Below are 12,409 nucleotides of genomic sequence, written 5' to 3'. Positions count from 1 at the left end.
GAGCCAATGCACATTGGCATGCAATCATATGCATCAGCTGCTTGCCTCGCAGCGCGGGTATATAATGAGCAGCAGGTGCGTTGCATCTTCAGGTTTTCGCTGAGGAGCCGAACCGAGCAGGCGGCAGCATCAGCAGGACAACGCCTGTGGCGACGGGACGTACGTCTCCGTTCCCTCCTTCAGGGAACGAGGGTTACCTATGTAACCGAGACGTTCCCATTCAGTCGGTCACGTTCGACGTACGTCGGACAGACCGACGAATAGGAATCCCTACCAAAGCGCCACAGGAGCTGCCCTCTTCCAGCACTCTGACGTGAGCCACCTGAACCCCCTTGCCTAAGGACGGTGGGACCAGGCTCACGCAGAGAGGGTCGATCACTGTTGTTCCCAAAACCCACTCAGTGCGACAATTGGATAACGCTGGGAAAGCGTAGCCTTACATGCGATAAGGAACGCTGCGGAAGCCATATCCTTCCCCGAAGGAGTTATATGGATAAGTACATATGGACTAACCTTGTAGGTTGTACAACATATGGAAGAACTGGGGTGACTCCACTCGATGAGAGATGGGTTCTCCCAGAGGGAAAGACACGGGCTTCGTTTAGGAGCAGCCGTGGAAAAAGCCATATGGGATCCCCGTAGGGTCACACATATGGAACCCATCCTAAATCCGGTTCTCAAGGATACAACGGAGTATAGGCCTGGCGCCAGACGCTCCGCCACGTCGGCTGCCGAAGGGTAACCGGAGGACTCAACAGGGTCTGCCCGTAGGGACTCTCTGGAGAATAGAATGCGCATGTAGCGCAGCAAGCCGACACTAAGCCGGGCCTCTCCGTGCCTCTGACCTGAGGCGAGAACACGGGAGGAGACCGGCTCGACACGAAGGCTATAGTATCTAGCGAACGTGTTAGGTGTCGCCCAGCCCGCAGCTCTACAAATGTCTGTTAGCGAGGCGCCACGAGCCAACGCCCAGGAGGATGCCACACCTCTCGTGGAGTGGGCATGCAACCTGAGCGGGCAGGGCACGCCCTGAGCTTGGTAAGCCAGGGCGATGGCATCCACTATCCAGTGGGCCATCCTCTGCTTGGAGACAGCCTTTCCCTTCTGCTGGCCTCCGTAACAGACAAAGAGCTGGTCTGAGGTCCTGAAGCTTCGAGTTCTGTCTAAGTACAGTCGCAAGGCGCGAACTGGACAGAGCAAAGCCAGGGCTGGGTCTGCCTCCTCCGAGGGCAGCGCTTGCAGGCTCACTACCTGGTCCCTGAAGGGAGTGGTAGGAACCTTGGGCACGTAGCCAGGCCGGGGTCTCAGTACCACGTGGCTGTCACCCGGCCCGAACTCTAGGCACGATTCGTCGACCGAAAATGACTGCAGGTCCCCTACCCTCTTGATGGAGGCCAATGCCACCAGCAGCAAAGTCTTCATAGAGAGAATCTTTAAGTCTGCTGACAGCAAAGGCTCAAAGGGAGCAATCTGGAGTGCTCTGAGCACCAGAGTAAGGTCCCAAGAGGGTATGGAGGGGGACGAGGAGGATTTAACCGTCTCGCCCCCTAAGGAACCTGATGACCAGGTCGTGCTGACCAACAGATTTGCCATCTATGTGGTCGTGGTAAGCGGATATGGCAGCAGTATGGACTTTGAGGGTGGAGGGGGACAGCCTACGCTCCAACCCTTGCTGCAAGAAGGAAAGCACGACTCCGATCGAGCATCTTCGGGGGTCTTCTCGACGAGAAGAACACCACTCGACGAACAGGTTCCACTTCGAGGCGTAAGCACGTCTCGTAGACAGTGCACGTGCCGAAGTGATGGTGTTAAGTACCTCAGGGGGTAAGTCACCTAGAACCTCCGCGTCCCGTCCAGGGACCAGACATGGAGTTTCCAGAGGTCTGGACGCGGGTGCCAAAGAGTGCCCCGTCTCTGAGAGAGGAGGTCCTTCCTCAGAGGGATGGGCCAGGGAGGGGCTGTCGCGAGGAGTGAGAGTTCTGGGAACCAGGTCCGGTTGGGCCAGTAAGGCGCAACTAACAAGACCTGCTCCTCGTCCTCCCTGACTTTGCACAGGGTCTGTGCAAGTAGGCTCACTGGGGGAAACGCATATTTGCGCAGGCCCCGGGGCCAGCTGTGAGCCAGTGCATCTGTCCCGAGTGTTCCCTCGGTCAGAGAGTAAAACAACTGGCAGTGGGAGGTTTCTGGTGAGGCAAACAGGTCTACCTGAGCCCCTCCGAACTCTCTCCAGATCAGCTGAACCACCTGGGGGTGGAGTCGCCACTCTCCGGGCAGCGCAGCTCGTGATAGCTCGTCGGCCACACGGTTGAGCACACCGGGGACATGAATGGCGCGAAGCGACCTCAGATGCTTCCGACTCCACAGGAGGAGATGGCAGGCGAGTTGCGACATGCGACGGGAGCGTAGACCACCTTGACGGTTGATGTACACAACGGTCGCAGTGTTGTCCGTACGGACCAGTACATGCTTGCCCTGAAGCAGGCCTTTGAGGCGGCTCAGAGCAAGGCGTACTGCCAGCAACTCGAGGCAATTGATGTGCCAATGCAGATGGGGTCCCGTCCAAACCCCTGAGACTGCATGCCCGTTGTACGTGGCACCCCAGCCGGTGGCAGAAGCATCTGTGAAAACCACAGCATGCCGGGACACTTGTTCTAGGGGCACTCCTGCCCGAAGAAACAAAGGGTCCGACCACCGACTGAAGGTTCGGCGGCACTCCTGAGTGATTGGCACCCGGAACGTGCCGCGTTGCCACGCCCATCTCGGGACTCGGCCGTGAAGCCAGTGCTGAAGCGGTCTCATATGAAGCAGACCGAGCGGTGTTACAGCCGCTGCAGCCGCCATATGCCCCAGGAGCCTCTGAAAGAACTTCAGTGGGACCGCTGTCCTGCCATTGAACGTATTCAGGCAGTTCAACACCGACCGAGCACGTTCCTCTGTGAGGCGTGCTATCTGTTCGACCGAATCCAACTCCATACCGAGAAAAGAGATCCTCTGCACTGGGGCGAGTTTGCTCTTTTCCCAGTTGACCCGAAGCCCCAACTGGCTGAGGTGACTGAGCACCAAATCCCTGTGTTCGCACAACTGATCCCGAGACTGTGCTAGGATAAGCCAGTCGTCTAGATAGTTGAGAATGCGAACACCCTGTTCTCTCATGGGAACAAGGGCTCCCTCCACGACTTTCGTGAAGACGCGGGGAGACAGGGCCAGCCCGAAGGGTAGGACTCTGTACTGATATGCTCGACCTTCGAACGCGAATCTCAGGAATGGCCTGTGTCGCGGAAGAATCGAAACATGGAAGTACGCGTCCTTCAGGTCGATCGCTGCAAACCAATCTTGGGGACGGATGCACTCGAAAATGCGTTTCTGCGTGAGCATTTTGAACGGTAGCTTGTGAAGGCTCCGATTCAAAACTCGCAGGTCCAAGATCGGTCGTAACCCGCCGCTTTTCTTGGGTACAATGAAGTAGGGGCTGTAGAACCCCGACCTCAAATCGGCTGGAGGGACCGGCTCTATCGCGTCCTTCGCCAGTAGGACTGCGATCTCCGCACGCAGAACAGGGGCATCGGCATCTTTCACTGTAGTGAAGAGGATGCCCCTGAACTTGGGGGGGGCGCCGGGCGAACTGAATCGCATAGCCGAGCCTGATGGTCCGAAGGAGCCAGCGAGACGGACTGGGGAGCGCTAGCCAGGCTCCCAGAGACCGCGCAAGCGGCACCAAGGGGACCACCGGTGTACCCGCCGCGGGGCAGCGAGGTGGAACGCAGGGACGCGGCCCGGGAGGCTCTCTGTGTGAGGCGGCCCGAAGCGGGGTCACAGTGTGCTGTGCAACACTTACCTGCTTCCACGGGTGGACAGAGGGAGCAGTCGAGGTTTTGCCTACCTGCTGCTCGCTGCTGTCCGCTGGCGACAGAAGAGGTGGATGAGAGTGGTGAGGTTCTAGCCCTCCCACTGCTCTCCGAGCCCTCTTCGGACCCGGAGATAGAGGAAACTGCTCTTTTATTGAAAATTTGGGAACAAAAAGGGGAAACAAAAGATTCTCCACCCGGCCCTCCTCCGGGGGAAGGAGCGGTGCGGTCACCACCTCCTGAAGAGCAGTCCCGTCCATCTCCGGGTCGCCCGTCCTAGGGCCGCTTGGACTTGGCCTTGCCACCCTTCTTCTTAGGGGGTGGCTGGACGGGCTGGGCACCCCGCCCGCGACCGGCTCCACGACGCCGCTTGGATGGAGGCTGCTGCTGCTGGGGCGTCGGAGCGGGGGCGGCTGCAGGGGGGCGCCCTCGGCGACGGGCAGTCTGAGGTGCCGCCGGCGGTGGAGGTGCAGCAGCTGACCGCCTCGGCAGGATGTGACTGATCGCCTCTGACTGCTTTTGTACAGCCGAGAACTGTTGGGCAAAGTTCTCGACCGCGTCGCCGAAGAGGCCGGTCTGGGACACGGGGGAATTAAGAAACCTGACTTTGTCGGTATCCCTCATGTCCGCAAGACACAGCCAGAGATGGCATTCCTGGACCACCATGGTGGACATCGCACGACCCACTGACCGCGCCGTAACCTTCGTCGCTCGCAGCGCGAGGTCCGTCGCGGCACGAAGTTCTTGTAGAACTTGCGGATCGTGACCACCCTCGTGCAGGTCCTTCAGTGCCTTGGCCTGATGGACCTGCAACAACGCCATAGCGTGTAAGGCGGAAGCGGCTTCCCCACAGGCCTGATAAGCCTTGCCGGTAAGATCCGACGAGTACTTACAGGCCCGGGAAGGGAGAGACGGCTCCCCCCGCCAGGTGGAGTTAGGGCACAGTTGCATAGCAACGGCCCGTTCCACAGGGGGTATGCGCGTATAACCCTTAGCCGCTCCACCATCAAGGGTGGTGAGGGAGGAGGACCCACCGACACGGCTTCGGGCAGTAAAAGGTGCCGTCCACGTGCCAGTGAGCTCTTCATGCACCTCCGGGAAGAAAGGCACTGGGGTGGGGGGCTGAGAACCAGCCCTTGCCACCCCGAGATACCAATCATCCAACCTCGAGGGCTCGGGACACGGTGGAGGGTTCCACACGAGCCCGACCCTGTTGGCGGCCCGGGAAAGCATAGCCATCATTTCCGGGTCTGAATCGGGCACAGTCGTCACTCCCGAGGGAGGCAGCTGCGCCGAATCGTCATCCCCAGAAGCGTCAGGCTCACCCTCCGATGCAGCGATCGACATCCGGTCGTCTTGGGGAGCTCCGAAGGATACGGATGGTACACACCTCTGGGGTGGTCCACCGCGTTCCCCCGGCAGCTCTACTGGCTGCGGAGCGCAAGAGGGGTGAGGGTTCCTAGGGGGTTGGTTCCCCGAAGGAAACGCGCTCACCGTGATCCTCAAGTCACCAGCCCCGCCGCCCGAAGCAACCCTCTGAGGAGGATTGGAACGAGGCGTCGGGACCGGGACTCCACCCCTTTGCAGAAAGTGGAGTCTCGACCGCAGCTCCGCGACGGTCATCTTCCCACAATGGGTACATGACTCGTCCACAAACGCCGCCTCAGCGTGCCTTAAGCCCAAGCACGCGATACAGCGCTGGTGACCATCCCGAGGCGCCAGGTAACGACCGCATCCAGAAACACACAAGTAGAACGACATCTTTAAAAAGACGCGAACTACTCGTGTAAGCTCTTTCAAGGACTGACTCTTTTAGGTGCTGAAGCACGCAGGGGAAAAGCCGCTGCAGCACAGACAGGGAAATGTGCAGCCTGTCGTGTGCACTCTCCTTGAAGGCGCTCTCTTACCAGCTGTAATAACAGCTTTTTAGCGCTCTAGGCGCACCGTTTCACCAGCCGTGAGAACGGCCTTCACGCTGATTACAGCTTTTGCTCAAATAAAAAAGGCAAAGAAAAACAAAGGAGAAATCGGCCCCGCTGCTGCGCTGTCCGCCTGCACCGCAACCAAGAGACGTCTCGAAGAGCAGACTCGTTCACACTCGTGGTTTCAGTAGCTATCTTCTTCAGTGTTGAGAAGGTTTGGCTCCGAAGCGAAAAGCTGAAGATGCAACGCACCTGCTGCTCATTATATACCCGCGCTGCGAGGCAAGCAGCTGATGCATATGATTGCATGCCAATGTGCATTGGCTCGTTTAGTTACACTCGAAGTAGATTGGCCTCTCTAGCGAGATTCCTATTCGTCGGTCTGTCCGACGTACGTCGAACGTGACCGACTGAATGGGAACTGTAAGTGCTTGACTCACTAAATAAATTATGCAAATCATTTAACAGTGAACAAAATCTGTGTTGAACACAGCTAGCACAGCACAATTCCTGATGTTGCGGGTCTGTTCTGAGAGCCAGGTTGTGGAGGATGCAGCAGATTAAATCTATCAGGCTTTACTTTACTGGGACTGCTCAGCCTCACTCCACCACTACTATCTAGGCACTTTAATCAGCCTTTTGAAATGCTGAAAGTGAGCTCATCGACAGTGTGCATCTGGATATATGCCAAGTTTACCACTCTTCTCCACCATTTGATGAATCACTGCTGTTACTATGAATAGAAAAGGTACACAAACATTTTTTTCAACACTTCTAAAAAGTAATTCAGGGGACCTGTTACCACAACTTAAAGGGTTAATTCACCCAAAAATGAAAATTATGTAATTAATTACTCACCCTCGTTCCAAGCCTGTAAGACTTTCGTTCATCTTCGGAACACAAATTAAGATCTTTTTAATGAAATCTGAGAGCTTTCTGTCCCTCCATTGAAAGCCTACGCAACTACCACTTTCAAGCCCCAGAAAGGTAGTAAAGACATCATCAAAGTAATCCATGTGACCCAAGCGGCTTAACCTCAATTTTCTGAATGACGTGAGTGCTTTGTTTGCGCAAAAAAATATAACATTATTTACGACTTTATTTACAAAATATTTGTCTCTTAACGCGCATTCATGCAACAATGTGGCGCTCTTGTGAATGCGCACATGCGTGTTGTGTTAATATGCAAGTCTGCTCTCGTGTCGATACAACATGCATGCATCATGGTGATCTCATGAACACGCTGGAGATAAATATTTTGTAAATAAAGTAGTAAATTATTTTGGGGGGTTTTTTCGCAAACAGCACATAGATTACTTTAATGATGTCTTTACTACCTTTCTGTTGCTTGAAAGTGGTAGCTGCGTAGGCTGTCAATGGAGGGACAGAAAGCTATCAGATTTCATTAAAAAGATGAACAAAGTTCTTACTGGTCTGGAACAACATGAGGGTCAGTAATTAATGACAGAATTTTCCTTAAAGGTGCTAAAGAGGAATTTTTATTTTATACATTTTTGTAATATTACTTGAAACTGTCTTTACTAACTGATAAAAGACTATTTATTAGGTGCACTGAAAGGAATAATATTAATATACATCATCTGTGCACGAGGTAGGGCCTTAAAAACAACAGCCAATCGTTTACGCGATCATCGTGTAAACGATTGGCCCTCTGGCTTGTCAATCACTGCCGTGACATTCCTTGTGAGAGACATGCGCGGATTGGCCCTCTGGCTTGTCAATCACTGCCACGACATAATGAATCCACTAACACGTTACAGCGAATTCCGGTGGTAAACACTCGTGTTCCAATACTCATGGCACGAGTTTTGGGAGGCGTTCCCTCGAAAGGAGGGAGGTTGTTCTTACGCATGCGCTCATTTCAAAAACTCAGTAACAGTCTTTGGTTTCTCAGTCGATGAAAAGATCCTCTTTATCACCTTTAAGTGTGAACTAACCCTTTTAATGAAACCCTGAAAATTACAATTTATTGACTTAATTAAACATTTTAAGTTGCAAACATTATTTTGTTGAGTTCTGTTGACATAATAATGTTGATCATTACATTAATGTAATACTGTGTGCAATTTAAAGTCAAATTCCTGTGTGATTTTTGTTAAAATAAATTATAGTAGCTTAATGAAATTGTCTTTATAACTTGGCAGTGGATTTCAGCATGCTTTGCATAGGACTGGATAAGGAAAATAAATGTTGAATAAATGTCTTATTTGTAAAAATTATTTTATTAATTATTAGGCTTAAATGAAAATATTCTCACAGTGAGACTTGGTAACCACAGGTAAAACCATACATGGCTAAAACGCCCAAACACAGGTACAAACGACACCTTAACAAAGACATGACTTATATATTCCCCTACCCACCTAATAAATATTGCAATATAAATGGCTATCACCTAGTTTTCAATATAAATATTCCACATTTACACAAACCATGGTAATTTACTAAAAAATGTTTGTAATGTTTGTAAGGGTGGTGATTTTGGGATTTAAAAGACTTCTATCTTCATTCATGGCAGATTTCTCCTTTTTCCTCATCAGTCTGGTTGGGAATGGTGAGGCTGTTTCATCCAATTTAAAACTAGTTTAATCATCGAGTGATTTGTTGTTTGTAACCAAGAGGTGTGTGTCGAATTGAAACGCTAATCTCACTTGATACCGCAACGTTGTTTAATAATGGTGACAGGGAATAAACGCGGCTCCTTTAAGTTTTCATTCCGTTATCCACTGGGCCATGCTGCGTAGTTCAAAGTAAACTAGTGAAATACATGAAAACTGGCTATTTGTTCTGTATTTGTTGTTACTGACTGAGAAACATCTACATATGATTCGGTGACAGAGCGGACCGAACGAATCCAAATCGTTTCAGATCGTTCTGCAAGCACGTTTGGCCAATTCATGGAAAAGAAAGTCGACAGAAATACAGGACACACATAAGACTGCTGAAATATTCACATGGAAAACGTTTCTCAGGTCAGTCGGAGGAGCGTGCCATGCATGGTACGAACAGTGCGTATACAGCCGTACAGCTGCATGTGCCTCTGCGGCCATGTATCTAACCAAATTTAGCCGCACCGCCAGGAAAAGAGGAGGAGGGAGACTGGGGTGCTGCGGACCGGATGAAGATGATTGGCAGGCCAGATTTGGCCCACGGGCCGCCAGTTGATAACCTATGCCTTACAAGTAATATGCATGGCAAAATCATGCTGTGGCCTGTTCCTCATTGTAAGTGGTCAGATGTGAGTTTACACTAAAAAGCTCCCTACCTTCCTTGCAAGGTGAGAATCCACACGGTGGGTAGTCCAGAGGTGGGACACCTTTTGGCCACTGAATCCGCTCTGTTGGGGACCACAAGATTTCTTTACTGGTCCCATTGTAGTGACCAACAATCTGTGTAACAAGAAATAATCATAAACATATTTGATTTACAATAAGCAAAAAAACATTTCAGATAAGAAAACAACATATTGTCTAAGACATAAAAAAAAAAGAAAAAAAGAAACATACCATGGCCTACCAATGAGACTATTTTTTTATTTTTAAGTCAATGATCTCTGGTGGAAATTTATTTATTAAAACATATGAGATGATGTATTCTGCACATGATTCACGTAATACTGTCTACTCTCTAACCGGATGAAAAGAAAGTCTGAATATATCTGTGGCATAAGGGGTAACTATGGCAACAATTCACGGTATCACTTTGTTACCAGCTAAATAACCATTCATTTCTTTTCTTTTTTGTTACGATAGGCCTCTCTAAATCAAACAAGACTCCTGGGACATTTATGAATGAACAAGTAAAACTGAAATATGAACACAATGCTTACAAGCTCATGAACACATGTTTTCGATTAGGACAGAAGGGCAAGTAAAGGATTTGATTTTTAAGCAACACACTATTTGGTATGTCGAGCCATCCAACCACGGCCGCATTTACTGTAATTACGGAGAATGTGGCATGTGGGTTAAATTAGACTGTTGTTCTACACATGCTCGACTCGTTAACCATTGTTATTTATTATCACCATGTCTATCAAAAACATTTTCATTATGGAAACATTCTGCAGGAAAGCTACATCATTCATAATGTTATTTCTGTGTTTGCTAAGGAAGAAATCACAATTACTATTGCTCATACGCAGGGGTTCTGAAACTCAGCAGAGACCTTTGGATTCCAGTAACTATAAACTATAGTTACTTAAACTATATTGCTACAGTAAAAAAAAAAAAAAAAAAAATAAAATATAAATATATATATATATATATATATATATATATATATATATATATATACTGAGTTTGTCATTCTTATTTATGTATTAATAAGAATCCATGTTTTGTATTTATGAGTTGGCTGAATTTGTGGACATTCTACTTACTGCGTATTGCCCAGTTTTCAGGTTAGTCATTCCCCAAAGGCTGAAGTCTGTGTATCTGGCATTTTTCCCATCTGTGCTCACAAGGCCAGTCACCCCTGTGATGAACAAACACAAGGCCAGGGATCAAATAAACATTTTTTTTATCTGAGTGTTGCTTTCAAAGCTGTAAAGTAAAAAGATCACATACTGTTTGCTCTTTGTTAGCCACCAATCATTTTTAAGACTCACAAACAAAACGTATTATTGAGAGAGGAAGCACTCTCGGGTTATTTATTAGGATAATTAGGATTTTTCTTTTCTATGATGTCACTATTAAATACATATGAAACGTATGATCCTTTTTCTAATGCTAAATGTAATCACAGTGTTTGTAAAACTACATTTTATTTATGGACAAAAAATGCAACTCCACCAGTTAATGTTCTTCATCATTATATTTTCAGTAAAAATATCTAAACAACCTTAAAAATAAGATAAAAATAAAAAAATGTAAAATATCAAGACTTGTTAATTATTAGAACAATATATCTTGAATATATCTTGATTTTTTTTTTTTTCACAAAAAAAGAAAAAAATATGAAGCCCTGCACATGACATGGGGGGTGGGGGCAAGACTGAAAACAAAATCAATTAATTTGAGAAGCAAATAGGAAATAGAATATATCTTTAATTGCATGTTTTTATGGACCCCCACACATGATATGACCACTGGACCACGTTTTATTAATTTGTTCCCTCTGTTTAGTTACATTATGGCAATGTTGTACTAATGCATTCCTTTATTTTAGTTACATCATGTTTAGGCTTCTCTCTAAATTTATCTTATTTTCAGTATGTTTAAATATTTTTAATGAAAATAAGACAAAAATACTGATTAAGAAAAGTACTTTTTGCAGTGCATGCAATATTCTGCCTGGTTCCTATATTTGTTTGGCACAGTGTGTGTAGTTTCCTTCAGGGAGAGGGCTCAGCAGATGGGTCGTGTATTAGAAACAGATTTTCCATCCACAAGCTAGTTGGGACATGCTTTAAATCAAGGACTCTGACCTCTACACTCCCTGCAAGAGAGGCTGAGAGTTTACCAACATCGACCTCAGAAGAGCTCTTACAATCCCTCCGCTCACTTTAAAAAGAATCCGAGCGAAGTTGCCAAAACACTCCAGCTTGACACTACAGCTAAAAACCAGATACTTGTCATCACACACTCAAACTATGAATGGCTTAAATGTTGTAATCTGTGGCCATCCTATTGAAATGAATGTCAACGCATCATAGGATCATATTGTGAATGCTTTTATCAAACATATATCTTAAACCGAGACCGCTCAACACACCCCAGATTCTGCGGTCTCTCATTCTCATAGTTATGTTGATTCCATCATTCTGAGACACGCCGTCTGCTAACGCTTCACTGAGGGCTTTTGCATATAGCACAAAACCATCATGGAAACAGCCGGCAATAAAATCCATCTGAGGAAAGACAAAACAGATTTAATGCAGGGAAACATCAAAAAATCTAAAACTACATGTGATTTTGTACAGACATGGGGAGAGAAGGGTAAGATCTGCCAGTTGTCCTCTAGGGATGGAAAAATGAGGTGAAGAAAAACTAATAGCGCTGTCCATTGATGAAAAATGTAATTGAATTAATTATTAATTTGGCAGACCTAATTTCAATATGGCTCATCAGCTGATTTTATAAGAAATCATCTAAAACATAGAAACATGATTTCCCCGCATTGGGGTCAATTGAGAATCTCACGGTAAACTAAATAATTGACATTTTCCAAGTAAAAACATAACCATTATTCAAAAACAATTACCATTATTAATTAATAAAGAACAATTGCTAATGCATCATCAAATGTTCACTACCACATACAGACCCTAAATAGTATATTGTAATGCTATTAAATTAGAAAGTAAATATAGCTCAGCAAAATGAAGTAAGTTAGATCTACCAACTAGTTGTATGCAGAAGTCACTTGCTTTCATTTTTTTTTTTTTTCTCCAATAGTTTTAAGTGTAGTTTAAGTGTTCAAATACATTTTGGAGCCACTGTAAACATCTTTACAATGCATGATAGACGAGATAGTAATTATATAATTAGTATAATTATTGTAAGCAGACATTTGAATCATAACTTTCTCAAAATTACAATCCATTTCAGTATGTACTCAAAGGCTTTAAGAATTAATTTCCTGAATGTTTTCATTTGGCAGCTACATGTGAATCTAGGA

At 47.3% G+C, this 12,409-nt stretch overlaps 1 protein-coding gene across 1 annotated transcript in view; it reads right to left on the bottom strand.

Moving 5' to 3' along the window:
* npr2 (natriuretic peptide receptor 2) overlaps nucleotides 1–12,409 on the bottom strand; it is a 59,780-nt gene that overhangs the window by 34,770 nt on the left and 12,601 nt on the right. Inside the window, exons 4-6 of the mRNA XM_067407211.1 lie at nucleotides 11,504–11,639; nucleotides 10,170–10,264; nucleotides 9,054–9,177 (exon numbers count right to left, since the gene is read on the bottom strand). Of these exons, the coding sequence (XP_067263312.1) occupies nucleotides 9,054–9,177; nucleotides 10,170–10,264; nucleotides 11,504–11,639 (355 nt within the window). The remainder of the gene's footprint in view (nucleotides 1–9,053; nucleotides 9,178–10,169; nucleotides 10,265–11,503; nucleotides 11,640–12,409) is intronic.

The sequence above is a fragment of the Chanodichthys erythropterus genome, chromosome 13, assembly GCF_024489055.1.
Source record: "Chanodichthys erythropterus isolate Z2021 chromosome 13, ASM2448905v1, whole genome shotgun sequence".
Lineage (NCBI taxonomy): Eukaryota > Metazoa > Chordata > Actinopteri > Cypriniformes > Xenocyprididae > Chanodichthys > Chanodichthys erythropterus.
Note: the sequence above shows the minus strand (reverse complement) of the source record. Positions and strands in the feature narration are given on the sequence as shown.